The 27,778-nt window shown below is 40.7% G+C and overlaps 1 protein-coding gene across 3 annotated transcripts in view; it reads left to right on the top strand.

The window, feature by feature from the left end:
* The first annotated feature begins 48 nt into the window (after nucleotides 1-48).
* PWWP2B (PWWP domain containing 2B) overlaps nucleotides 49-27,778 on the top strand; it is a 37,116-nt gene continuing 9,386 nt past the window's right edge. For 2 of the 3 annotated variants that reach the window (XM_019556077.1, XM_019556078.1), the window contains exons 1-3: nucleotides 49-109; nucleotides 2,814-3,222; nucleotides 13,773-15,399. In XM_019556077.1, the coding sequence (XP_019411622.1) occupies nucleotides 3,080-3,222; nucleotides 13,773-15,381 (1,752 nt within the window). In that variant the 5' untranslated portion in view covers nucleotides 49-109; nucleotides 2,814-3,079 and the 3' untranslated portion in view covers nucleotides 15,382-15,399. Of the gene's footprint in view, nucleotides 110-2,813; nucleotides 3,223-13,772; nucleotides 15,400-23,761; nucleotides 23,917-27,778 lie in introns of those variants that run through there. The other variant, XM_019556079.1, reaches the window with a different exon arrangement.

Below are 27,778 nucleotides of genomic sequence, written 5' to 3'. Positions count from 1 at the left end.
TCGGGCCGGGAGCCGCGGCGGCGCGTGGCCGCTAGGGGGCGTGCTGGGCAGTCACCTCCTAGATTGTCAAGCCCGGTAATTATTAAAGGGCTGGAGACTGATCGCTCAGGTAACGTCAGCCACAGCCTTTTCTCTGCCTTTATTTCGCCGCCTTTGCGACACCCTCGTTTGCTGGGCTTCGTCTTCTGCGGGCTTTGCTTGTTCCCCCTGTCGCTTTTGGCTGCTCTTTTCCATTTCCATCTGCGTTTCAGATCCACAGCGACCAACTGCAAATGAACAAGGAAAGAAACCTTTTTTTACCTGGTAAAACACTGCCCCCCACCTCCCCCCCAAACACCCTCCTCTCCCAACCACCCGTATAGAGAGGCTGGAGTAATGGAGTTAACAAGTAAGAGCAGCGACCCCGTAATCTTACTTCGTTAATTTGCAACACGGTAGCTCTCTTTGTGGGTCACACCAGAAAGGGGATTTAAATGAAGCGGAGAACTGTAATATTTAGATGTGGGCAAGCTGTAGCTACTCTTTTCCGAGTCCTACAAATGATCCGTCTACTGCTTTAGGATGGTTTGGGATTGAACTGTGTGGGTTGTTAAATGACCTTTACTGCTATGAACACAACTTGAAGGAACCTGTATTTTAAAATCCTCTTGCTCAGAGAGTTGTTTTTAAAAAACAAAACAAAAACTTTTTTGAAGCTTTTAAACTAAATGCAGCATAAAAGTCTTTTCTGCTATTATGACTGTAGTCAAAAGGGTCAGTGCAGCACAGATTTTCAATATCAGCAATAACTGAGTTGATCCAAATATACAAATGGGAATTTTTCCTTGTCTGAATAGATGGCAAATTGTATTTTATTTACTGCTTTATTCATCGTAAGTGTCAGTGTTGCTTTTAAAGTAGCTTTTCATTAAAAATAAAAGCTCTTGCTTACCTTGCAAACAGGAAGTGCATATTCCTTTAAAAAATATAAACCTGTAATTCCTAGTTACATGATTGCCATCCCTGGCCTTTTAAAATACATATGTAATGGCAAATTCCGTTCTGTGACTAATGTGAGTGAAAGTCCGATTTCTCTTTTGAATCTTATTTAACCAAAACATTTCTTATACTTTTTTTAACTGCTTTCTCTCTCTCTCTCTCTCTCTGCGTGTGTGTACAGGCTTATGAGACAATGAATGCAAAACTTTGTTGACATCTTTTTGTGGGCATATATTTAAAGAGCTAATCTGAGAGTGGGATGGGCAGGAAGGGTTGATTGACCTTGGACCCCTCCTGAATACAGCATTACTTAGTAAGAAGCAGTTGTCTGTGTTCATTGTCACACTGTGGATAGGCCCAACAGAGTAATACTTCACAAATAGTTTGGTACATTTAAAATCTAAAGGAGGACTGAAAATCTCTGAGACGAAGTGAGCACCTCTTCGAGTAGGTCTAAAAAAAAGAACAGTTTTCAGCCATACTTTTAATCTAATGTGTTTCCTGATCAAACTGTTTTTACTTCCTTATTGCTTTGCCTTAACAGGCCTAAACAGGAACCTGGAGAACTGCCCATTCAGCCTTTGTTTTCTTTATTGTTATTATTGAAAATAACTTTGTTGAATTGTTACTTAAATGATAGCAGAAAATTGTGTCCTGTAAACACAGTCTTAAAAGGAATCTGTCCAATGTTGGTATGGGGGTTGGGGGAAGTCCTCTTGGAGGAGGATACCCCTGTATATGAAGAGATTTCCTTATGAAGCATTCCTTTTCTAATTCAACACCGTTTTGCTCTACTGCCTACTAAGAAATCTGTTTCAAAATGTACAGAACACAGTCTTTTTTCCTAAGCTAAACCTACAAAATGTTTTTAGTTTTTCCTGTACCACAGTGTATTACTTAGAAAGAGACATTTTGGAATCTGAAGTTTTTATTGCTTGAAAGAAAACTGAAGCAATAAACCCAGGTTTCCAAATGCAGTCTTGATTCTCTGGAGTTGGAATTCTTCATTCAAGTAATTTTAAAGCACATTTTACAGTATTTCCTATTTGCAATAAAGCACTTTACTTTGGGTTCTAGTGAGGCATTTGAATTGCATGCAATTTCCTGAAATTTCACTCACTCACAGAACTAGAAGACTGTCAAACCATTCAGAGTAAGCTTTTGGAGTATAAAGGGATATGAGAGAAACTGGCTTTTCTCAGAAAGCAAATTTAAGATAGCAGCTAATTTATTAAAAGGGTAGAAACTATTTCCTGGATTTACATATCTGTCAGCATTAGAAAGGCTATTTGGACTGCCTTTATAGCCCTTTGGAATACACTGGGTACTGATATCTTTTGGAAAATCTCATATTTTACTTTTAAAGACTACCTCTTACCAACTGTGCGGGAGGGCAGTCCGTGTGTACAGAGTAGGAGTAAATGGTGGTGTGGTTGTCTTGCTAGAGAACAATCTGGGACAGGAAGAGACAACTCCCTGAGTCTTTGCCATGTCCAAATGATTTGTTCAGTGTGTTTGGGGTGGAGGGGGAGTGGGCAGGTTGTAATTAACCCCTAACCATCAGTTTGGGGCAGAAAGGAAACCCCTTACTCTAATCCATTGAGGATTTGTGGAGGGGGCGCCTTGATGCTCGTGGAGACCACTTTGCAGGAAGAGGGCTGAGCCCCTGGGTACCGCAGAGGGGAGACCTCGTGCCCCTTGTGTGGGATGCTGTGCCGTGGGGGTGAGAGCAGACGCCCTGCCAGGCCCCACCATGGGCAGCAGCCGCAGCAGCCTCAGTGTAACTGACATACTCTTCTCCAATAATCACCCTGAACTGTAGCCAATTGTTGCAGGATTCGGCCGTGGAACGTTCCCGGGAGGGAAGCATTGTGACGTCAGCGCACCTACTAATCCTCCCAACTGAGGGGGAGCCTGGAGCCATGAGGTCATCGCAGCGGCCCGTGTAGCCATCCCGGCGACAGCAGCGGCAGGAGCAGCGGCGGGGGAGGGGAGAGCGGCGCGGAGCGGGCGGCGGGCCCGAGCCCGAGCGAGGCCGGCCGGGAGGGAGATCGCAGCCGCGCTCCAGCTGCACCGAGGCGGGCGCCGAGCTCCGGCAAGCATGGAGGAAGCTGAGGCGAAGGAGCTGCAGGTCGGCTCCTGGCTGCCGGTGCTGGTGGAGCAGATGGTGAACGACACATTGGTGGTCACCTTGAGCTGCGGGGAGAGGCGTTTCACTGGGATCCTCCTAGACTGCACTAAAAAGTAGGAGCCCGCAATGCTTTGATTGTTACCCGAAATGTTTGCAAAGGGGATTGCAACTGAGAAGTTTCTCTCCGGCTTGGGGCCTGCTGCACAGAGAGAGCAGAGCAGCTGGGGAGGAGGAGGGATTAGGCCATAATCAGATTAAAGAGTTAAGGTTGCATTGCACATCGGAGTTGGGGGAGGGGATGCTTCAAAAGGAGGGGGGGTGGCTTTAAAAAAAAGAAAAAAGAAGGCTCTGGGCTTGGGTTGGTTTTCCCTCTTTTTTTTTTTTTTTTTTTCACCTTTCTCTCTTCAAAATGTTTTTTTGGGAAGAAATCACTTTCAGAAGGTGGCTGCCCAGTTACTACCCCAAATCAGCCTAGCACCACTGCTTAGTACCTAGGGGAGAGGGGTTTAAAAGATGGGGGAGGGGGAGAACCCAGCAATGTGAAAGCATTTGAAAGTAACACTTCTATGGCTGTAAAATATGAAGGAAAGTGTCCCATCAGACAGGGAATTGAGTCCATCTGCTGAAGTGCCCTCAATGTTAAAGGGGTTGCTTGCAGATTTCAGACTTCATGTTGGAGCAAAAAAGACATGCTTTTCCAAAGAGAAGGTTTGATTGAATAACAATATTTCAACTTAGCAAAGTTCTTACAGCTGATGTGCTTGTGCAGTATCTTGGGGTGTACTGGTGTGGGTGCATAGACACACACATGATGTCAGAGGCTGCCATAATTATAGACTTTCTTTCTTTGTTCATGAGTACCAAACCCTTCAACAGCTTTATCTTAGAGAAACTGTCTAATGTTGCCTCTCTTATGTTCATGCTTCATATAATGCAAAAATATTAGCTTTAAGTAGGTTATAATTTTAAACACAGATGACCAGTTAAGTGAAATACTTTATTTGTCATGTATTTGGAGCTAATATGCTTAGCAAAAAGAATAGTGTAGTAACAATATTGATTTGCATATAAGTATATAGCAATGTACATAAACATATTTCAAGTTGACATATGCTTTACATTTGTGATTATTTAATCACAAAACTCTTAACAAAAGAAATCTGTTAGCCATAATAAAATGTATAATAACTAATTAGGTGACTAATCCTTATTTACTGATAGCGGAGTACTTATACTTCCTACTTGGCAATCCATTTAAACATCTATGAAATAAACTTTATAAATCTGAAGTAATGTTTTTAAAACAGTCTGGCTTCTGATTGGCTAAAGAACAGCATATATGCCAATTATCTAAATCATCTGGAATACCAGTATCTCCCTATTTAATTCTTTGGTGTGATAAAGTCTCTGGAATATATCAATGCATAATAATGGGATATCCCTACTAGATGAGTGGTATGAGAAGGATGAGACATTAATCAAATGTAAATGTATTGGCTTTCCTTCAGTGTTTTATTTTCAGAGTGGGAACTGTAAATGTCTCCTGCTTTTTGAAGGCCTCAAATTTTTCCTTAATAAATGCCTAGGCTTTGCTATAGCTTTTTTCCAGCAGTGTGAAACCATTATCCTTTGACAATTATCCTACTGGCTTTATCTCTTAATTAGACGTGCCAGAAACCATTAATATTAAGTCACATGACTTAACATATGGTTTCATGTGAATTTTAGCCATCTACCTCATTATCTTCAGTATGTGTGAGCATAGCACTAATACATGTCAGTCTAAAAAATTTAGTTAATTGGGGATTCATGTGTTTTCCTTTCCATTGTCCAAGCAGCCAGCTAGCATTACTAATATTATCAAATATCCCTAGAAATCCTTGCATTATGTAGTGAGCCACTGGAGAGGGACTGCAGCTTTATTGATTTCTCTCTCACTGGAGAAGCTGAAGCCAATAATGTGGGTTCATTCCACCATTTGAATTTGCCTTTCTGGAATTTCTGCTGTAGTTTTGTATTGTTTTTCTTGTATCCCTGCAGGAGTCAGCCACCCTAAAATGTCAGTGCTCTTTCAATTTTTTTTTTTTTTTTGCATATGCTTTTAAATCCTTGAGGTATTGTTGGCCTTTTTCATGTTCTTCTCTCTTCTTTAGCTGGATTGGGGATCCTCCTGCAGTGGCAGATTCCCATGACTGTTTTCTGCCACAATGCCACTATGAATATATTGTACCAGCTTTGAAGGGGTCAGGACCTCTTCTGACCTGGAGAGGAAGGGTTCCTGAATCTGAAAGGCTAGTTTTGTGGAGGGTAAGAGAGATTCTCTCACAGGAGGTACTTCAATTCTAGATGGATTTTTTTTCAGGTATTGTGAGGACATTAATAATAAACAATACTGCCAGACAGTAAGGTAATGAGAATTACTAATTTTTTTAATATGAAAAATGGCAAGCCAAAGGAAGGATTTTAGCTCATACATGTCCTGTATTTACATTCTGAGCTAGGGCTGATCACTGACTGTGCATTTATTGAATAGTCTATTTCATTCTAGCACACCCTGTCAAGGCCTCTCTTCAATGGACATATGAAAAAAGACTTCTGAATTTATTTTTTTTCATCAGCCTTGAATGGCAGTGCTTACCTGTATATGGGATTGGTCTGACACAGGAACTTGAAGCCAGATTGTCAAAAGTATTTAGAGGCCTAGTGATACAAATAGATTTTTAACTGAATGAAGTATCTGTTTTAAAGGTGCCTAGTGCCTGTTTTTAATGGTTACTTGGCATCTAACTTGCTTAATTTCTAATTGCACGTTTAGGTATTTGCTGTTTTTAAAATCCAGGTTTCAACCTCCTACGTCATTTGAGGAAAAAAAAAATCCTCGGTTCTTATCTCTTCTGGGTTTTCATATTTGTTTGGGGTTTTTTTTCCCCCTTCCTCTTCTAACTTTCTGGTGATTTCCTCCTTAGTGGAACCAAGAAGATGCTATGTTAATAGGCCCCTTTCTGGGTATTTTAAAAGACTTCCAGAATCTTTCTCTACCTTTCCCAAGTTAATTCAAAAGCATATGTTTAGACTGCCCCAAGTCTGCGAGGTCCCAGAAAAAAGAACTTCCGGAAACCTCATCTTAATTTAGGGAGTCTTCTATTAAAGAAGGTCTTGTCAAATGCGTCGGTGTCAAACATCCAAGGCTTGATCAACTATGATTATTTCGAAAAGTGTAAATAGAAGTGCCAGATGGGTTTCTGATTTGTGGTGGGGTGAGGAAGAGTTGAAGACAAAAGGTTAATTATCTTATCTGTTAACTACTGAAATTGGTTATACCTTATTAGGCAACCCTGGACCTCCCCCAAAATGCTTCTGTTAAGCTCTTCATTAGGCAGTACAGAGGTGTCAAGATGGGACCAAATACCACAAATTCAAACAGGCAGCAGCAGGGTAAACAGCTGTAAGGTGCTTCTGGCGATGCTGCAGTGCCAGTCATGGTCATTGCCTTTGTCTTTGAAATGTGAAGAAGAGCAGTGTAATAACCCACAGGGGTTTCTTTTAAATATCTTTAAAAGATCTTTACATTTCTTTAAAAATCATTGTGTGATTAGAGGGCTGCAGTAGTGGGTGGGAAATTTCCAATCTGTATCTACAAAGGGAAGTTATGTAAGAGGTAACACGCAAGCCTTGAGTAGTTTTGGGGTAAGAACCTGTCCTCTTAGTAGCAGGACTTCTCAGCAAGGTTTGAGGCCTTGATCTTACCAACTGATCATCCCCCTCCTGCAGTTCCCTACCCAAAATTCATGTGACCTTTATGACTGTAGGCCTACTTATATTGGGTTAAATACTGGGGACTTGTGCAGTGAGCCTAGCTCTCTTGCTAAGAGTTATCTAGTAAATGTCTAGCTTGACTAAAGCCTGGACCCTGCAATCTAAACTTTTAGAGGCAGACTCTTGTCTTGTGGGGGCATAATGACTTCAGCTGAAGAGAATAGTGTCAACTCATCATCGGACATCTTTCCACTTGTAGCAACTGTAAGTCGCAGGGAAAGAACAGAAAATATTTTGCCCAGCGACCGTGTCAGCTTGGGAATGTGGGGTTCAGTTTCTTTTCCAACAACTAAAAGTGTTTCTTCTGAGGTGGGGAATTTGGTACTTATCAAAAACCAATTAAGTGCATACTTAAATAAGGGAGTCTTTGTCCTTAATCTAGGTCTAAGATATACACCTGGTAGAAACCTCAGAACCATTTCCTTTTGCAGCATTAAAAGATGGTGGTTTCTCATCAATGTGTTGTCTCTGGACAGAAGAGGCCTCCCTCTTTCATGCCTTTGACTAATAAGTGTGGTCTCTTTTTCCTTAAACACCTTGCAACTTAAAATGTCACCACTGAGACTAAAGTCACATGCTCTGGTATATTCTGAAGACTAATATCCAGTTGCTTTTTGGCATCTCTTAAGCTTGATAAATTGAAAATGCACAGTTTATCACTGGGCAGATACAAATATGCTGAATCAATAATGACAGTGTGCAGATAGATAGTATGTTCCAAGAAGTGAGGAAAAATGGATTTCACTGACATTTTATTAATGTCTGCAGTGAAAACTGGACTTGAATTGAGAAGTTTGGAACAAGAAGCACATGCAATATACTTACCTTTTACAAGCAAGATGATTAAAAGCTATTGAAGAGGCCTAAACATGTCTAGAATTTCTTTGCAGATATCCTGAATTCTAGAGGATGTCCTGGTTCTGTAAAGAATTTCCTAGTTCTGATGCTTTTTACTTTATAAAATTTCTTAATCTTTCTACAGCTGAATTTGACTGGAGCATCTTATTTTTTGTACAGCTTTCAGTGAGAGGAAATGTAGGTGATGAGGTATAAAAAAAGCCCTATTCAGACTAAGATATATTTTATTCTTGCTTATAATTTTGTTTGAACAGAGGAGAATAGCATAAATCCTATGGCGAGGTGAGTCACATAAGTTTATAAATAGATTCAAATGCTGGGCATGGTACCTAGTCTCCTTGGATACTTGTCTTTCTTTCCTTATGAGATGGGACTCATAGATGGGTGAAATTTCTCAAATGGTGCATGCAAAGTGGTGGTAAAAGCAGCAAAGCCTTTGTTCTGACCCTCTGTGTCAAGAATTAAACTGAAACGGTGACATGAAGGGAAATGGTTTTATTGAAAAATAAACCCCTGGACTTTTTAAATTGAGTGAAACAAAAATGTGCTGGCTTTGTACTAGCAAAATATGGCCCTTTGGGAGCAACCAGTTCTCTTCACTTTTTTTGTTTCCTTTTTTTGGCTTTGGAGAATATATTACAATGTTAGGTGTTGGTTCCTGGGAAAGGGAATAGTTCCCTAGATTTTTGGTGTCTTGTTAGAAGCCAAGACTTACAACAGAGGGAACTCTTTGCTCCTGTAAGGCTGTGTTTTTACTATTGATTTCATCAATTGCCTGTAGGTGTCCCAGAGAGATTATACAGCTACCACCCAACACTCGTTTGCCTTCTCTTTGCAAATATCCACTTAACTTCAACTAATAGCCTGGCCAAATCATTGTCTTCCAGCTCAATATGATCATAAACTGTGGTGGGGAAAGACTGGGAGAAATTCATCCAGAACAATTGCTCTAAACTGTCACCAAAAAACTAACTGAAAGTCAGTTGCATGTGACTCTAACTGCCAGTTTTAAATTACCAGAGGGCATGGTTGTTGCAGCAGTCTGATGCTGGGTAACTGTGATCATTTATGTATACAAACCCTTCCCAAAGTATGGAAAGACTTCTTGGCCACTACTGCTACCTGAGTCTGAGCATACAGGACAACCAGGGCTCAAAAATGACTTGGGAAAGGGATTGCAAATATGAGTAAGGAACAGCTGGTACAGTCCCTCCACAAAGAAGGGTGGTGTAGAGGAAACTACCAACAGAATTACTTCAGCCAGTCAGATGACTAATGGGCTTGTGCATCAATGTCCTGATGCACAGCAGTGTGATTGTGTCTAGACTATAAACTCTCTAAAGTTAGTACTGGTGTTTTTCTATGTTCTTTGCATATAGGTTAGCAAAATAGGGCTCTGATGTGGTTGATCCTTCTAGACATTGCAGTGATATAAATAACTGATATTTCCATTGAATCTTTATGGAAGATAAGTTGCAGACAAGTTCTGATTTAAAAAAAAAATTCACCAACTCAAGTAGAGAATTCAGACTTGTAATAGTTTGGTGACGTAAAACTTACTAAGCTTTCTTAAATAAGGCCTGTTGGGTTAATTTTACATGCACTCAGGAGATGTGATCAAGTTATGTATTGGTCTCCACTTGCTATAGTTGACCTGGCTTAATGGATAGCACTGTTTATGGACCTTAATTACTTTTTTAAAATGTGCATTTGCTAGTTTTTCTGTCAGTCCTGAAATTCCTGTTTGTATGGCATTATGGCTTATAGAATCAATATGGAAGAGACTTTCTTTAATACCAAATATCTAATGCACAGAACTGAAAACTTTCCCTAAAACAGTGCCATTCCATTTTTTGGGGAAGATTTAATAGCAGAGTGATTGAGTGTGGCCTTGGTCCTAGTCAGGCTTCATTACTGTGGCAAAGAATGTCCTAGTGAACTTTGACGTTTTGAGGACTGTGCATTAATTCTGGTTAAATTTTAAGAACTGGACACTCTGCCAATGAACCAATGCCTTTTCACACGCATTTGTTGCTAGTGCAGCTGTGAACAGAGTTAAGGCTCAGCTCCTACAGCAGATCCTAGAGAAAGGAGTTCCACTGAAAATAGTACATTGCTCATATAATTGAAGCTGGAGAGATGAGGCCTTTACAGAACAGAATGGGCTGATCCAACCTGCTTTCCTTAATAACTTCTATAGTTCAGGTGAAATGCCTCAGTCTGTTTATAGAAAGAATGAGTTTATATCTAAATATGGTACTAGGTCGGCAGGGAGGGGTTTGGTGGGGAGGAAAGAGTTCCTCTTATTACATGATCCTGCCTTGTCCAAATAAGAATATTTACATGATTGAATAATCAAAGTATTGCACAGTTACAGCTGCATGAAAAATAACACTGCCTTAGTTTCCATTATATTTTGGATTGGATGTACAAATTGTGGTTGCTTTAGAGCAAATGTATTAGCAGGCTTTCACTTCAAACTATTTTAATGTCAGGCTTGACTTAAAAGTCTTGGAACAAAATGACTCGGTTCTCAATTATGTCTTTAAGTCCTTTTCGTCTGGACTGAGTCGGTCTTGCAATTTGGAAAGTACATGTCAAGTAGACAGGGTCGTTAAAGATGAAAATGGTCAAGATAACCTAATCTCTCTCAAAGTGAAGGGGGAAAAAATTTCATCCTTAGAAAAGATGGTTTTAAACTGTTAAAAGTTAGAATAATTTGGTACTTCACCTAAAAAGATGGTAAGAGAAAATAGCAATGACTTGGTATCAAAACACATAGAAAAATCAGTTATGTAACTTATTTTAACACTGGTAGACTTTCTCATGTGAGTTAAGTGAGAGAGTTTTGGCCTATGATTAACAATGTCTAGAAAAAGAAAAATGAACATAGTGAATTGTAACTGTAATAAATTGGAGGAACTAGGGGGGAGAGAAGCATCAGTGGGTTTTGCAAGGCTGTTTTTGGTCTTGGGAAAAGTTATAAACTTCTTTTTTTTTTTTCCCCTTAGTCAGATTATGTGACCTACTAATATTTGTTTTATTAAAGCTTCTAGGAAGAAGAGCCTCCCTCTTCTGCTTAGTAGGGGGAAGCAACATGCACCTGAAAGAGCAGTAGCCTAAGAAGACTTGCAGTTGGGGAGGGGAGCTTGGTCATTTCCTTTTATAAAAATGCTCCATCCTGGGGTAATAGTTGGGGAAGAATCGTAGAGTTGGTTGGGGACCTCGAGGGTCATCTAATCCAACTCTTAGTGCAAATTCAGGACAAGCTACTGAAGAAGTACAGCAGTCTCAGTAGCGGTGGTCTGGATGCCTGATGGGGCAGTCAGTCAGTTTGACAGCCCCATTTTCTGACTCGATGAACTTGTTCCTTATTTTTGACTGTGGTGTGTTCCTGTTCCTACTGCCTTATGCTGCTGGTTGAGGACAGGTTGAAAGAGTTTCTCTTCAGTCTTCCTCAAGTATGCTCTGTGCAGAGGGGAAACAAATCCCCTTTCTGTAGGTAGTGATGGCCCCTTCTTATGCAGGATAAGGTTCTTGCTAATACTAACAAGGAAAGCAGAGAGCTGATGAGAAAAAGGATCATATAATCTCAACCTAAAAATAGCTGGTGGCTGGCCTAGAAGTAACCCTGCCCTCCATATTTTTTTTTTTTAAACTTCACAGAACTCGCTTGTAAAACATTGAATATTTATTTAAGAAGTGGGAATGCTTGTTTGATAGTGCTAGATAAGTTTGTGTTCAGACCTGTTTATAACGTGGTGTTTTCTCACGTCCAAAGCTACCTCCAAACTTCTTTTCTACTGTAAGTGTTGACAGTGCTTCCCCCCAGTCAGAAAAACAAAGTACAAATCATCAAGACTCTTAAGAACAGCACATGATAACTCAAACCCGGTGTCTGAGATGCTCAAAAGACTTTATATTTAAAAAGAAACTAGGTCTCCTATTGTAAGAAATTGAGAGAGAATTTAGTAAGTAGTTGTAAATAGCCCCACTACCAAGGAATCTAAAAATAAAGGACCATATTTTTATGTTGGCAACAATGAAAAAAAGATGCTATGCTACACTGACAGCTCTTTGCTGTTATTTGACTCTTTTATTTGTGCTGCTAAACATTGAGGGAAAATGTGGGTAAAAAGAAGTCTGGAAGGTAGAAAAGACTTTGTAGCTGCATCGTAGTGATATCATTAGGATATCTTGTAGATATTTTCAGGACAAAAATAGCTCACCCATGTCATTATTCAAGAGGGTGATCTCTATTACAAGAGTTGAGATGGTAGCCCGTTGGTAGCCCGTTTCCATTCACTCAAATGAGGTGTTTGTCCTTTCTAATAGTATCACACACTACTATATTTTTAAAGGTCATTGCTGTTAAGGATGTCCCTTTAAGATACTGTACTCTATATCATCTTGCACTAGGCCTTAGTAGATGCAGCATGCCTCAGGGTTCAAGGGGGAAGTTGAGATCTTAAAAGTGGCTGCTGACTCTATACTGGATTTTGTTGGAGGAAAAATAGAGCACCTGACAGCAAAAATTATTCTATAGAGTATAATACTGGTAAATCTTGAGCCAGAAAAAACCTGGCTTGGATCTGGGAGAGTATTGAGGCTATTTAATAATAATAATGGTAAGACAGAGTCACTGAGATGCAATGAGGAGCCCTTTTAAAAAAAAAAAAAAATGCATATCTTACCTGCAGTGTATTTATTCTGAGTCAGTCAAGGACAAACTGTTAATAAACTAGTGGAACAAAGTGCTGAGTGCACTTAGGTAAATCTAATCGCAAAGAAGAATCTTATAGGGAGAATCAGCTTGCTGGTCATGTGGTTATAAAGAACATGCCTCTTTCATTAATCCTTTCCAACATAGAGAATTTTTTTTTTATATTGCAATTGGAAACTTTCCACAGTGGAAACCCATTATTTCAGCGTATCCCTCAGTAGTTGTGTACTGATTTTTTTTGAGCAAGCAAGAAAATTCAAAAAGTCAGGCTAAGCAAGGGTATCTACAGCATGCTGCCACTATAATTTGGGTAAGCAAGGTGGGAAAATCCATAAAGAACTAGTATGAATAAGCACTGTTACAGCTTATAGTCTTGCCCTCCCATTCTCCACAGACTTGAGCCTGGCCCTTACATGGGTACAGCATCAGAGATCAGACCAGCTGTAAAGCGTCTGGCCATCAGCGTAGTAATGGTTGGGATAGCTGAAATTCACAACTAACCTCTATAAATAATTTTTTTTCTTCCTTTTTTAGAAGGAGACTTTGTGAAATGCAAAGAGGTACCTGCAAGAGAACTAGAACAGGGTATTGAATAAACAAGACATTTTTTTCTCATCTTTTGGCTATACTGGCAAAGTAGCATAGGGTTTTTTTGTTCCCCCCTCCCTTCTTTTTTCCCTTTTCTTTCTCATTTTGTCTTTAAGAGTATAGTAAGAGGCAATTTTTTTAAGGCTTGGGGGAGACTATCATAAAGTACCATGCGTGAAAACGCAATCTGAGAGCTTGTTTATACAGTTAGCCATGGGTGTGCAAAATGGGTAGCTCAGCTATTTTATGAGAAACTGAAAACTTAGCATATTGAATGAGGTTAAGTGATGCCCTCAAAACTCTCAATATTCTATTTTCCCCTATGCCACCTTTGTTTGAGGTTTTACTGGCTTTGTGAATGTGATAGTCTTGGAAACAAGTTACATAACCTGGGTTGTGTAAATGGAACAAAACGATGGTGTCTGTGAGGGAAGGTGGAGAAATCAATGCACAGGTCATTTTGGACTTTCCATCTACAGAGTAGAAAATCTCTTTTGCCAGTTCATAAATTGTACTTTTTCATTATGCTTAAAGGTGTTTCCTCTTAAAATGAAGGGAAAGGACTGGCTTCAGTGTGTGGGACACTTGAATAAAATAACGTTTTTTGGAAAGTTTACTGTTAATCAAACTGTTCTGATTTCTGCTTCTTTCTTTTTTTCCTTCCTATGCTGTTTGTAGGTCTGGATTGTTCTGTCTTCCATCTTCATTGCTGAAGCAAGAGGAGCCTCCTGCTAATGCTTGCACTAACTGGATCCCCGAAGGCAAAGAGACTGTGCCGGGTGAGATTGATTCACAGCCATCTAGTGAAAAACCTCCCAAGAGCAACAATGATGAACAAGTACCTCCTCTTCTGCCACCTCCTCCACCGGGCAATGTTCCTCCTTACCCTCCCTATTTTGAGGGAGCTCCTTTTCCTCCTCCCTTATGGTTAAGACATACATATAATCAATGGGTTCCTCAACCACCTCCAAGGACTATAAAGAGGACAAAAAGACGGTTGTCACGAAATAGAGACCCGGGAAGGCTCATTATGAGCACTATAAGACTGAGGCCAAGGCAAGTGCTCTGTGAAAAGTGTAAAAACACTCTGAACCCAGAGGAAGCTAACACAGCCAGGCAAAATGCTAAAACGAGGAGGAAGCTAAGCATTCAGGACAAGGAACAGAAAAAGCACAGTGATTCGGATTATGTAGAGAAAAGGAACAAAAGAGAAAAGAGGGAGGAAGACAAATTTTCTGGTGAATTAGTGCATCGAACTCCAGTTATAAAAATATCCTACAGCACGCCACAAGGTAAAGGTGAAGTTGTGAAAATTCCCTCCCGGGTTCATGGCTCAGTTAAACCATTTTGCCCGCAGCGAATTTTGCAGAATGGAGGGGAGGACCAAGAGGAGACCAGAGACTCTGAACGATGTCAGGAAACCAAATGTTTTATGGATAAGTCGGCGAGTGGCCAACTTGCTTCCATTCCAAAACTGAAGTTAACTAGGCCTGTGCATTCCAATGCAGATGTTCCACCTCCAAAAATCAGACTGAAACCCCACCGAATAAATGATGGTCAGAGCGTGTCAATTTATAAAGCAGAACTTATTGATGAGATCAGTCCTGCTGCATTTTATAATGAGGAATCTGCAGATAGAAGTTTAGCTGAGATGTCTTCAGGGAGTTCAGGTGAAGATGATGACTTTAAGAGATTTCCCCAAGGTAAAGATGGACGTGATAACTTAGCTTTTCTTATGAATTATCGTAAAAGGAAAGCAGATTCTTCTAGTTTATCGGTGTGTAGTAATGACAGTCTAGATGAATCCAAATCTTCTAGTTCAGAAGTAACATCACCAGAAATGTGTGACTTTTTACCTGGTGATGATGCATCTGTCTCTTCATCCTCAAAAGATGAGCGTAAAATTGTGCCGCCCTTAACAGTTAGACTACATACACAAAGTGTCTCTAAATGCGTCACTGAAGATGGAAGAACTGTTTCAGTGGGGGATATTGTTTGGGGTAAAATTCATGGTTTTCCATGGTGGCCAGCTCGTGTTCTTGACATAAACCTTAGCCAAAAGGAAAATGGAGAACCTTCCTGGCGAGAAGCTAAAGTATCATGGTTTGGTTCTCCAACGACTTCATTCTTATCTGTTTCAAAACTCTCTCCTTTCTCTGAATATTTCAAACTGAGATTTAATCGTAAGAAGAAAGGGATGTATCGGAAAGCTATTACGGAAGCTGCAAAGGCAGTAGAGCATCTGACCCCAGAAATAAGAGATCTCTTAACACAATTTGAAACATAACTTTGCCTCCAGTACCAGGTGAGTGTATGCTGGACTCATACTTCCTGTACAGTAGCTAACCATCTTCTAGTGATTCTGTTTCTGTTATGTGTTTGTATTTTGTTTCACTTAATTGTGTCTTTGAATTCCATAAAAGCTTGGGGTTAAATTTTTTTAGACCTGGGTTTTTGGGCCTCTTAAGTGGCCTGAATTTCAAAAGTGATGAGTTCAGTGAAACGAACTGGAATTGGGCCCTCTTACCCCTCACAAGAATTATAGACCAGTTTCTAACTATGGGGAATGGGGCGCTGGGCAGAGAAGCCACCAACACATCTTTAAGCAGTCAATGTATTATCTTTCAACTGGGCATAACACTTGCCTACCAGCATGTGGGGAAATTGGACCGAAACTCATTCTGCTGTGGCTGGAATTGCCTCCTGGCTTTTTTTTTTTTGAACTGTCCTTTTTATAGGGCCTGACCTGATCAAAGTTGGTGCTAAAATCCCAGTGACTTGCATATGATCTACATTTGTCAGTTAGCCACCATCTTCAGGTTGCTATCACGGTGAACAGAGTCCTCTGTGATGCACATTGAATGGGAAGCATGGTGAAAGATGTTTAAACCAGAAAAGAACTAAATGTTCTATAAGAAAAATGCAATCTTAACTGCTAGGAAAACCTTTTCTTTGTAACTTACCATGTTAGGTTTGTGCTATGGTTCCAAAAGATTTCAGCATTGGTTCATTACTTTTGTCTCATATTTTGCTTATTTTCTTCATAGGAGAAACCTTTATGCTGGGCACTGATAGTTTTCTCATGGAGTTTCTAGTATGAAGAAGTTTTTTTTGTTTTGTTTTGTTTTTTTGCCTCCCCCATCTCCCCCAAATGGTGATGGTGTTGCTAGATGCAGCACTTTGGGTATTGGGACTAAGCTGGTTAACTCATGGAGAGAAAAAAACCCAAACAAACTTGTACTCAGGATTATGTAAGGGGGGAAAAAAATGGAGGCTTGCTTTGTGGTAATGTCTCTAAAAACTATACTATTAAGAAGCACTGGGTGGTTCTCGCATCACTGTTTATCCAAAGGTGACTGACTATTTGCACTGAGGACAAACCCCAACCTGAGCTATTCTGCTCGAGCTAGAGTAGGCTGAGTGAATAGCCATGGTGTGATTTTGAGTAGTAGCTTATAGGTTGTTGTAATTGTGCATTTCTGCTGAATGAATTTGAGTGTTAGGAACACTGGCGCTTCAGTTTCCTTCCCTGAAAAGCCAGCTAGCTTGAACTTACTGCAGCATTTTACTCAACCGAGAGCCTTTTATATGTAGGCAGGAATCTGGCTGGGGGCAAACCTTGAGTTGAAGCTCAAGTGAATACTAGGGTGAAGATGGCCTGAAACCCAGAACCCTCATTTCTTGAACCATAACAACAGACAACATCCTTCATCTTTCTTAGGAAATGCATATAAAATAGCCAGAGAAGCTTTCTATCCAGAAATGCATATAGAATAGCAGACAAGCTTTAACAGAATGTCTTCAACTTTTTTCTCCATTTAGAGTGACCCTTTTAGACTCCTCTTTCTGTTCTCTCTGCTGAAGCCATTTGGTTTATATAACAGTAGTTATTGACAGTTATCAGCATCTGCTGTGCGTACCATAGCATAATGCTGTATGCACAAGGAGGTGACTTGCATCTGACTTCTCTGGATGAGAAGATATGGTTGATGTATTGTTTGCATCTTCATTGCATGACAAACATATCTACTAATGCATGTTACTGATCTGAAAATGAATTTACATACATGTGCCACTCTTCCTCCCCCCCCATGTGTATCTTTTTACTTACTGGTGTATCTCATTAAAAATTAACTCCAGTGTTTCTGGTTTCTTGTTTTGACTTATCCACTTTCCCTTCAGTGAGACAGTTCCTTTGCTTTCCTTGATAGTTTTGTTTAAAAAAAAAAAAAAAGACCTTTTCCAGCATTTTGTTTTCTAACTGACTTTTTTTTTTTTTTCCTCATAGGAGATAACTTTACTTGCTAAAAAATCCTGGGGCTCAGCTGTTGTTGCAGTCAGTGATTCCAGGAAGAGAAATACAACTGACTTTGACTTGCAACAAAATATCCTGAGGCCTCTTCTGAGCTGTACTGTCTTGTGTGTAATGCAGTAGATAACAAGATTATGACCCTATAGTTGTACTATCACACTTTGTCATTCTAAAAACTGGCTCATTAGCTGCATAAGGGTAGATCAATGTTTATAAATAGAATTAACTACAGTCCAGTAAATGTACATAGCATTCATGCTTAGAATTCAAGCAACTGGTATTAACAAACTGGATAAACAAATCATTTAGCTGTCTAAAGCATTCTACTTTTATCCTGCCTAAATATGTTAGGAGTGTGCCTCTGGTCTAGAAGAGATGGGAGAATACATGTAGAGCAGTTCTAAGAGATCTCAGTATATGAATTCAAAACAAGCAGAGTAATGTGTGGATTCACTTAAATTGAGTGCTGTCAAATCATCTTTTAAAAATATTTTGACAAAGTTTATTTAACAAATACTTCTTTCAGTTGGGTAGGTGAGTAAGTGTTGCTTCTTTCTTTTCTCCTTGCATTTGGCACTTCTTTGCAGGGAAAAGTAGTTTAAAATGTTGCCATTAAAAGCCAATAAACATACAGCTTCTGGAAAACATTAGGTAAGTTAGTAATTTGTAAAATCTGGTTTTATAGGACAGGTTCAGAAGATAGTCAAGGGAAGGAAAAAAAACCCTTCCACTAAACATGTTCCTGTGCTGTTTTGAGGCTTCCTTTGAGAGAGCTATATATACTTTTAAAGCTTTACAGATTTGTCTTGCCCTGTAACTAAAAGCTTGCAATACGCAGACTCTTGTTTCAGTGGCATATTTGTTTGCTGGCTGTTGAGCACTGAAGCTCAATCTATCTTTAATCTTAAAAGTAGAATATAAGCAAACTTCTTTCTAGCTGTTAATGAAAACCTTTATATTCTTGAAAGGAACTGGAATGTTGAAATACAGGATGGCGGTAGTTAAAACTGAAAACTAAATCCCTTTTCAGAGTAGGCCTTCTAAAGTCATGTAATGAAGGGAAGTTATCAATGATAGCTGAGAGCCAGAATGCAGCCTAGTTTCATGTCATGGCATAGTGTGAAGAAATGGTGACAGAGCTCCATGTTGGCTTTGTGCCTTAGCCAAAGGCTCTTCCAAGTCTTTAAGCACTCTCAGAAATGCTGTGTTAAGCTGCAGCTAAATTGTCATTACTCTTGCTCCTCCTTTAACCAAGCTTATGAGCACTTTTTGGCTTTGCCATGTACTTAGTTAATACCAGCTGGGGTTCTAGGATTGTTTGCTCAGGTGGCATAGGAAGTCTTTTTCCCTTCTTTCTTGGATAGGAGAGTGGTAGTTAGCTGCTGGCCTGAAGTCAGACAGAAGGCAGGGCGGGGTGACATCTTACTGTTTTTAAACTGAGCTTCCGTAGGCAGCAGCCTACTTTTTCAGATATAGCTGTAACTAAATGATTGCAGTAGGCAGATCCTATTTCAGTGGCATATTTGTGTCTTGGCTTCTAAGCACTGAAATCTTAGCACTGAAAAGTAGAATACAGCAAACATCTTATATTTGCTGATGTGTCTGACAAAGTGCATACCAAGTAGGCTGTCACTGACAAAAGCTTACGTCTTTCTGCATAGTGACACCCTGTCCTGCCATCCCTGCAATTAATTTCCCTCAAAGCTAATGAAATCGTCTACAGTAGCTACTGGTGGGGAAATTGGATTTCAATATATTTCTGGTTGCTAAAGGAAGTTTTTGCTGATATGATTAATAGCAATAGAGAGATATAGGTTAAAAAAGCTTTTAAAATATAATTAAGTTCTTTTATTCACATAGGAGGCAGAATAGAGATTCATCTTAGACAAACTAAAAGGCATAAGCTTTTGTTAACTCAAGCATACTACATCAGATGTATACATGTTATCCATGTATCAGTCAAACCTCATCGAAAAGATATACCCATTCAATAAGCAACTTTTATTCCCGATACATAAAGCATTTTCACCATCGTTTTAAAAATCTGCTTGTAGATTATGAGAAAAAAATGATAACGTCTTGGTAATCTTGCCATTTTGGGTGGGGTGTTCTAGATTTCATTGAGCCTCCAAATGTAAAACCCCTTCCTGTTGTTCTCTAACTACTTTTTGTTTGAAAGGGTTTTCCTCTAACAGTAACTTCTGCTCTTGGAAAGGTGAAAGTATTGGCCTCAAAACACCTTCCTCTGTTTTCAAGAGGGGGTGAAATACCTTAGGATTTACACTTCTCTCTAAGTGAGGAATCCCACTTATTTCATTTTCCACTTCCAGTTGTTCGTAACTACTTTTAGGAATGGATATCATAGTATGGAAGTGTATTTCAGCCTCTGTTGTTTGCTCTTTTTAGTCTTGGAGTGGCTGAGCCTGAGGTGGGAGATGGTAGCAGTTTGTCTCATGCTCCACCAAGGTATCCTGACAGGCCCAGTAATTCTACTTTGAATTAAAAAACGCATGTTACTTGGCAGGTCTGGCACTATAACAGTGTAGTAAACTGTGAGAGTGTCCAGTGTAGAGTAAAAGAAATTTTGAGCCTCTTGAATGAAGAAATAATCTGTTGGGTTCAGAGGGAGGTCCAACTGAACCAATGATTATCAGTTTTAAATTGTCATCTGGGTGTATGAAGGCCAGAGGAGAGGCTTGGGTCAGAGTTTCATGGGGTCACTTCTTCTAAAATGGAGAGGGATGATATGGACAACATCAGCATCCAAATTTTATTTGTGGTCATGGTCTCATCACTGGGAGTGAGACTGTTGGACTTGCCTTGCCACCTTGATAGTTTGTCAGGTAGCAGAACAAGCAGTACCATTTGTGCTACAAAATAAATGCATGCTGTGGTCCACAGTTGCCTATTGTGACTTAAGAATAAGGGAATATCCATTTGCTGCTTAAGGTGACTTTAAACCATTTATGAATTCTCCTAACCCTGAGCTGCTCAAGAGCTAAAGAGGTTGTTAAACACCCCACCCCAGTTTGTCTGCATTAGCTAGGGCAGCTTCCTGGAGCCTCTCTGTGCTTTGCACTGTCCAGAATCTCGGACAGCCACGAGTTCATTCCTGTCTCACCCATGCAGGCGCTCACAAGCATGTTCTCAGAAGGCAGCCATGTGACTGTCTCAGTTTAGTCCAAGAGAAAAGATAATCTGCTGGAAATGGGATTTGTAGAGCCCCACTGTTGCTGCCTGTCATACACGGACCCCTTGGGTGCATCTACGTGTGCCTCTATGCTGCTTTGTTACTGCGCCATTATTTAGTACTTCCTTTTGGGAGACGGCTCAGTAACAGCCTATACTGCACAGTTCCCGTGGCGCATGGTTATTTTTAGCCCCTACATCGTAACAATGCACTATAATGTGGGAACGAGTTGCTTTAGCAGCGTAGTTTGTGCCCACCGACATTACGTGACTGTAATGCGTTGATACAGCGACATAGCATCCCATGTAGACCGACCCCGTATATCGGTAATGCTGAGGCCCTTGCCCCATGGACTATGAATGGGCAGTAAAGTTGTGTTCTAAATCTGTTGTTAACAGGTTTGTAACTAATGGGGTTTCTTGAATGGTTACTCAAAACAGATTGTATGTTCCTCGTCTGAAGCTTTTTGAGGAATAATGTAAGAGTGTCATAGAGTAACTCCAGCTGAGTGCAGAGACTTCTTAATACTGATGTTCTTTTGCTGTTTCAGCCCAGGAGATAATAGTTTTTCATGATGGCATCTTCCAGTTTTTCTCCCCCTCCCCAGTAATACTGTATGTAGTCACAGTACCACTAAAAATTTAAAACGTGCTAGGACATACTATCTAGCAGCTCTTAATTCTGTTGCTGTGTTGCACATAGTTTTTGTGTATTTAGTCACTCAATAAAATAATAGCTATCTTGCTCTGTATAGCAAAACAGAATCACATTACATTTTTGCTATACATAATAAGTACTACTGTAAAGTCTGGAATGTTGGGTTATGATTTCACCTTCCAAGATGTTTCAGGCCCCTAGCCATGTGTTACTGGCACTATTTGCCAACAATTCATGAAGCAAGATGCGCATTTGCTCTGCGTATTACTGGCTGAACAGAAAATACTACCAAAAGGGGCCCATATAGTAGCCCTATGACAACAGGAAGTGGTGGTGGTTACTGCACTCCTAGAAGAGGTGTCAAAACACCTGCCAATACCAATCCCTTTTGCATTCGGTATCCTTCAACTGAGAAAGTGAATGTTTTGGAAATTTCGGTGCTGGGTTTCTAACCAAATCAAACGGCCAATATGAAATACCAAACGGGTCTGTATGAACAGACTAGTCGGCCCACATACACAACTAAAGCTGAGGCAGTGGAATGAGCCAGAGGAGAGGGGAAACCTTAAATATGGGAAATGCAAAGTGCAGTACAACATGCAATCACAAGCTGGTCTGTGAACAGCTGGCTTGCCGAGTATTACAGACTCCTCTCCAAGCTGAGGGAAACAGACAGCTGGTATGTGGCCTGTGTAATGCTGATAGAAGGATGGATGTGTATGGGCGATCTACTATCTGAACTTGTTGCTTATGAGATGGAAAAGTGTTGCAAACTCTACCCCTCTTCTCCCTCCTCCCTCCCCACCCCCCAGCTGTAAAATACTCTGTTAGACTGCTGTATCTAAGTGCGCATGGGGGCACTCTTGGCAAACTAGAGCTATCCGCTTACAAGAATTAGAAGTTCAGCTGCTGAAATAGCTTATGTAACTGAAAGGCATTCTTGGAAGTGCAGCAAGCTGTTTTGGTTTGGACTAAGGAGCTTATGGCACTCTTTGCAGGCCCACTAGCTCCGGAGCAAAGAGCTGACAAATTCTGCTGGCAGAACTGCTCAACCAGCAGCCAAATCGCTGTGCAGGTTTACGTGCGTCTTTTGGGGAGTGTTTGCAAGCGTGCTGTGGATGAAGGTATAGATGAGACATTAGAGAAGCTGGCAGAGACGGTGGGTTCCTGAGCAGTTAGCCAGGTCTGTTTGCAAGGAAAACCAGATGGTGAATTCAGGTCTTGGTGAACTGGTCACAGCTGATTAAAATGCTCCAGAGATTGGAGCTTGAAAGAAGCAGATACAGTGCAGGACTTGAAATGCAATCAGATTTTGCAATTTCCCCTAGAGTGTAGGGGAAATCTGTCAAACCTTCAGATAGCGAAGTTGTTACTCTGAGGAGTCTAATAATCTGCCTATGGATGTACAAGTTCAGCTGGCAAAGTCTGTGACACTTTTGTAAACTGCATAAATCAAATATCTTCAGGTTTTCCTGAATTTACATTACAGTCCAAGCACTCGTACATCATGGACATTTAAAACTGGATGTATTTAGATGTAGATTTTAGCTCTGCTTCTCTTTTGCATATTAACAGGCAAGTAAGGCAGGATGGGTGTAGGCATTGCAATAATAGGACTGGCTGAAATACATTTTTGAGTAGGACTCTTAATGCTGAGTAGCTTTGGTAAATGAGTATGGTTAGTACAAAAATTGTCCTGTTCCAGAAAGGTGTAATTCATACTTCTTTTTACTGCTTTTTAAATGTCCATCTACATAACTGTACCAAAACAGGAAGTTGTCAGGTCTTCTTCAACATCAGTGTAGACGCAGTTTGGAGGGTCTGGAACTTCAGGAACAGCTTGAGAAATAAATTGCTCATTGTCTATGGCAGAGCAGAGAGCTAAATAAGCATGCCAGGGCTACTTTTAGGTATGGTCAACTAATACTTCATTTTGAAGAATGGTATAAAAATTCATAGGTAGCTTCCACACTGCCAATAGGCTATATTAGCACTTTATCTGACATGACTGCGAAATTCCTGCAGAATATGTTTTAAATCTTTTAAAGTCGGGCAAAAGCTGCATGCAAGTCTTCATACCTCCTCCCTCCACTTGCATAGAAGTGCCCATAACTGACATTTGGTGGCATGATTACTGGTATCACAGACACTGCCTGCTTGTATCAGTCTCTGAAACCAGAATGACTTGCATTGGCACCTGCTTCCTATTTTGTGTAAATAAAAAAATAATGGAAGAAGCAGTAGAAAGCAAGATACAACAGGGGTGACCCACTTATGGGTATGCATGCCACAAGTGGCACAGGCAGTCTGTAGCATGTGGCAAATTGGGATCGGGGCAGGCAGCACAGAGGCAAATGGGGCAGAAAACAGCAGCAGATGAGGCAGGGGGATCAGAATGCTAGTCAAGGAAAGTGCAGAGCTAAACCTGGCAAAAAGGTTGGCCCCCACTGAGTTATAATATGCCCTTTTTGACCTTCTGCATGTACTTTCATTTTTGTGCCTTTTCAGGTTGAAGTCTGCACGTCTGTATAGGAGTTTTTAAGAATACCTTGACTGCTGTTGATAACTGGTTCCTTGGGTCTCCTGCCTCTGCACAGATCTGAGGTCTTTTGAGAAACTATTTTCCATATCCATAGGTGGGAAGTCACCAGCAGTTTCTGGAGGAAAAAAAAACTAGCCCTTTAGCTGATGGAAAGTTACTTTCCCAGGTTTTCCATAGGTTCCTATATCTGCTGCTACACATTGCTGCTGGGCAATCGTAAGTCTGCTCTGCAGTATTAATTTGCAAAGAATCCTGTCCATTTTGTATAATAGGGAATGAGGGCTTCTATAGCCCTTCAGTCTGCTAATTTTTAAATTTGCAATAATAGGCATGTTGTACTTTCCACATTTTGGATTATATGACAGCTAATGTAGGTACTGAAGGCCCCCATGCGGTTCCCGGGTCGGGTGTAAGTGGCCTGTGTAAGTGAATATGAGTCATCATTACTCGGCCGCAAGTGTAATAAATTCTATGGCAGCTTAGCTGTAAGCCTTTCCTGCATTGACACTGTCAGCTGCCTTGAATTAGTTGTCAGTCCAGTCATGTCCTTTCCCTAGAAGGTGGGGCCATGTGTTTGGTGGTTTGGGGTTTTTTTTGGGTGGGAGGGGGGCTAACAAAACTTTTCATTAATCTTCTGAAGGCACAGATACTTCCACGCAGTTGAGTATTTCCTCATTAAACTTGTACTAAGTTGTTGGATACATGGTGGGCAAGAATCTATTCCTGTAAATTGCACATGGTAACAGCACTACATTTTCTTTCCCTCAACTAATCTGACTATGAATAATGAGCTCATCTGTTAAGGATAAAAAGTGATAACCTGGGTTGTCATGATGCTACAGGGAGCTGTTTCACACATCTCTTGAGGTGATGAAGCAGTTAAGATTTAAGGCGAATGGGCTTTGTGTTACTTTACCAGATTTTTGGAGCCAATTCTAAAAACTTGTTCAAGGCTAGCAGTATGATGGTTGGTCCTACTGATCTGATGGTTGAAATCTGGTGGCTGGGAATGCAATGATTCTGCACCAGTTCCCTTTTTAAATCTTTTCTGTGCACATTGAGCAGCGGCTCTTGAATAATTTGTTCTCTGTTTCTCCTTTTGGAGGTTTCCTTTGACTGGCTTTTTCCTCCCTTGTCTATTTCTGCTTGAGAGGCTGGAAAACTAGGAGGTTTTTTATTATTATTATTATTATTATTATTATTATTATTACTAATAATATTTTTCCTTGCAAAATACTTCCCACCTGAGCTCTGAGAGGAAGTCTTTCCTGTGAGAGAACTTCTCTCAATCTCTTGATGTTTTTAGCTGAAATTTACGGGCAGTGGCTTGGTTGTGCCACCCCCCCCCCCCCTCCAACCCTCCATTCAAAGAGTAGGAAAGAAGAAGCAAGCTCTTAAACATGTGCAGCTACCTGTTTCCTCTGTTCAGAAAGAGAGAGAGATGCTGAGGCTAAGTTTACCTACTGACTTGAATTACTGCAGAGGGATATTTTTCCACCCATCTATTATTGGAGGATTTAAATTTCCATTTTGCTGCCCCTGGAGTTCATATTGCTCTCACATTGTCCTCCTTCAAAGCAAGAGTTTGAGAAAATCAGAGCCTAAAAAAAGAACCACTTGGTAACTTTTCTAACCATGTCAGTGATTCTGTTGCGTCCCGAGAGGAGTAACAACTTGGAAACTCTGTCTTCAGCTTTTTCTCTCTCCAGGGAAAGGGGAATCCTCCCTTTTGGTTCTGTGGTTTAGGAATGAATCTTGGGGATAACATCTACTCCCAGCTGACTATTTGTCACTGATTAAAAACAGTAATTAAGGCCCTGGGGATCCAGCCAGGACATGACAGAATGAAGTGTGTATCTAGAAAATATCTGTTTGCTGGGCCCAGGAAGATGAATCCTTTTGATCTGTGCTCTAAATAATATATGCCTTGCCTAACAAGATGAGGGCTAAATATCCAGCATATTAAATTCTGCAAGCTTCAACAACAGGGGAAATTCCTTTAGTGAATCTACCTTTTGGTCCTTCTAAATTAAAGGTAGAAATGATGGATGAAAAGATCCAGCCTCTCAAGGGAATACACTCTGTCCTCCCACAATGCCTCCCCGTCTGTAATTAAGCATTTCTGTGGGTGGAAGTTTCTCAAACTTGAGCCTCTGCCTCCAGTTCGACACCTGGTGTTACATGAGGGGAATACTTCATTTTAAAAATAAGTTGCCTAGTGTTGCTAATGCTTCTTCAGCACCACCACTGTGGGCAAAGGTGGGAGCTGTACTTCAGACAGATCTGTCAGCGGCCACCTCCTTATTAAGCACCCTGTCCTTCAGGTGGAAGACTGGCTTTATTGTCACAGGCTGAAATGCTGGTAGTAGCTTGTAACCTGACTGTGCCTGGGCTCCCAGTGGCTTTAGCAACATCGGAGTTTGACCCAGAGTTGAAAACAGCAGGAAATGTCTCTAAAACTTCCTTGGTTATAGACAGAAGGGGGTGGTATCGAATGATGACTCAGTTTGCATGGCAGAATCATTTGAATATAGGGGAGAGGGTGCAGGGTGGAGGAAAGGCTGAAAAAGCATTGTTCCTGGGAACCTCTCCCTCCTCCCACCTTTATTACACTGGAGCAGCTGAGGTGATTGTAAGAACTCACTGCTCCCTTGGCTTTACTTCTCTTCTGGAGCGCCTTGATTCGCCATCTTTCCACTACCTGTACAGCTAAGAAATGGTGAGAAGGAGGCGATTAGCTTCTGTCCTATAAGCAGTCCACTTTGCTGAGGTTCACCTGTTTTGTTAATGCATCTCAGCTAGCAGTATTTTTTCACTAAACATTAGTAACGCTTTCACAAAAAAAAAATACAAATAAATGAAACGCTGCTCTAAGCCTTTGGGATAGGGTAGGGTATAAATCTAAAAAGTAAGTAAATAATAATCCTAGCCTGATTTGGCTTCCATTTAAAAACACTATAAAAAGGTAATTAAACTGCCCTAAAAATGCAAACTTAAAAAAAAATGTTGCAGAGCTAGGAGTGTTTTATTCTAGTTTGTTTATATTCCATATACAACTCATTCCAATATAATTCCATATTTATATGCCATATAAAATACACATGTTCTCTTACAAAAATCATAAGCCCCTCTCTCCTTTCCCCCATCCAACCAGAGAAAGCTAATAGCACACTTATATTTTTATCACTGTATTTTAAAGTTTCATTTTTCTCCTTTGTCCTGCCACTACTTTTCATGTATTTATTTGGTTGGTTTTTTTCCTTCCTCGGGCTGCCTGGGTAACCACCTCTTCAGTGATGTATCAAGGTAGGAAGGTTGCAAAAATGTGTTAGTGGTGAAGGGTAGTTGGTAAGTGACTGCTCCCTTTGGCATAATGGAGCATTGTTTATACAGGATGAGGAGTGAAAAGTCGGAGGCGAGTAGGTTGGATACATGGCTTGATTCTCCCCTTAGTACCCCTTACTTGTGTTCTGTTCGGCACCCAAGTTTTAATTGTTGGGCCCTGACTTTTCACCAGCCTTGCTCTTAACGTGTGACAAAGCAGCCTACAGGCTTTTTAACTTGTGCTGTCATAGTCTGGCTTGGCTCTAAGGGACCTTAAATCAGTGGAAGATCCAGGTCATGCAAGTGCAAACAGAAGTGCAGCTCCCAGCTGTCACTTGGAATGGTTTTTACAAAGTGTTTGAGTTACTGCCTACCAAACAGAAGTTCACTGTTGGCTCCAGGGTGGGGGGGAAGCTAGCTGCTGGCTGGGAGCCTAACAAGGCCAGGGCTCTCTGCCACTGCTCACTGTTTTCAGAATGGGAGGGAGAAAGCCAGCACGGGGAACTTGTTCTTTGGGCTAACTGGTGCTGAAATGTGGGGTGGGTGAATTGGACCCCCCCCACCTCCAGGGGGGTCCAATACACCTGTCCCACCCTCCAAGGGGGGTTGAAAACCCCCCAGAATCAACTCCCTCTGCTCCCTTCCCTCTCTTTTCCTCC

This window comes from Crocodylus porosus, unplaced genomic scaffold (assembly GCF_001723895.1).
Source record: "Crocodylus porosus isolate Cpor-Errol unplaced genomic scaffold, CroPor_comp1, whole genome shotgun sequence".
NCBI classification, from domain to species: Eukaryota; Metazoa; Chordata; order Crocodylia; family Crocodylidae; genus Crocodylus; species Crocodylus porosus.
The sequence above is the reverse complement of the archived record's forward strand: the minus strand, read 5'-3'. Positions and strand labels throughout refer to the sequence as shown.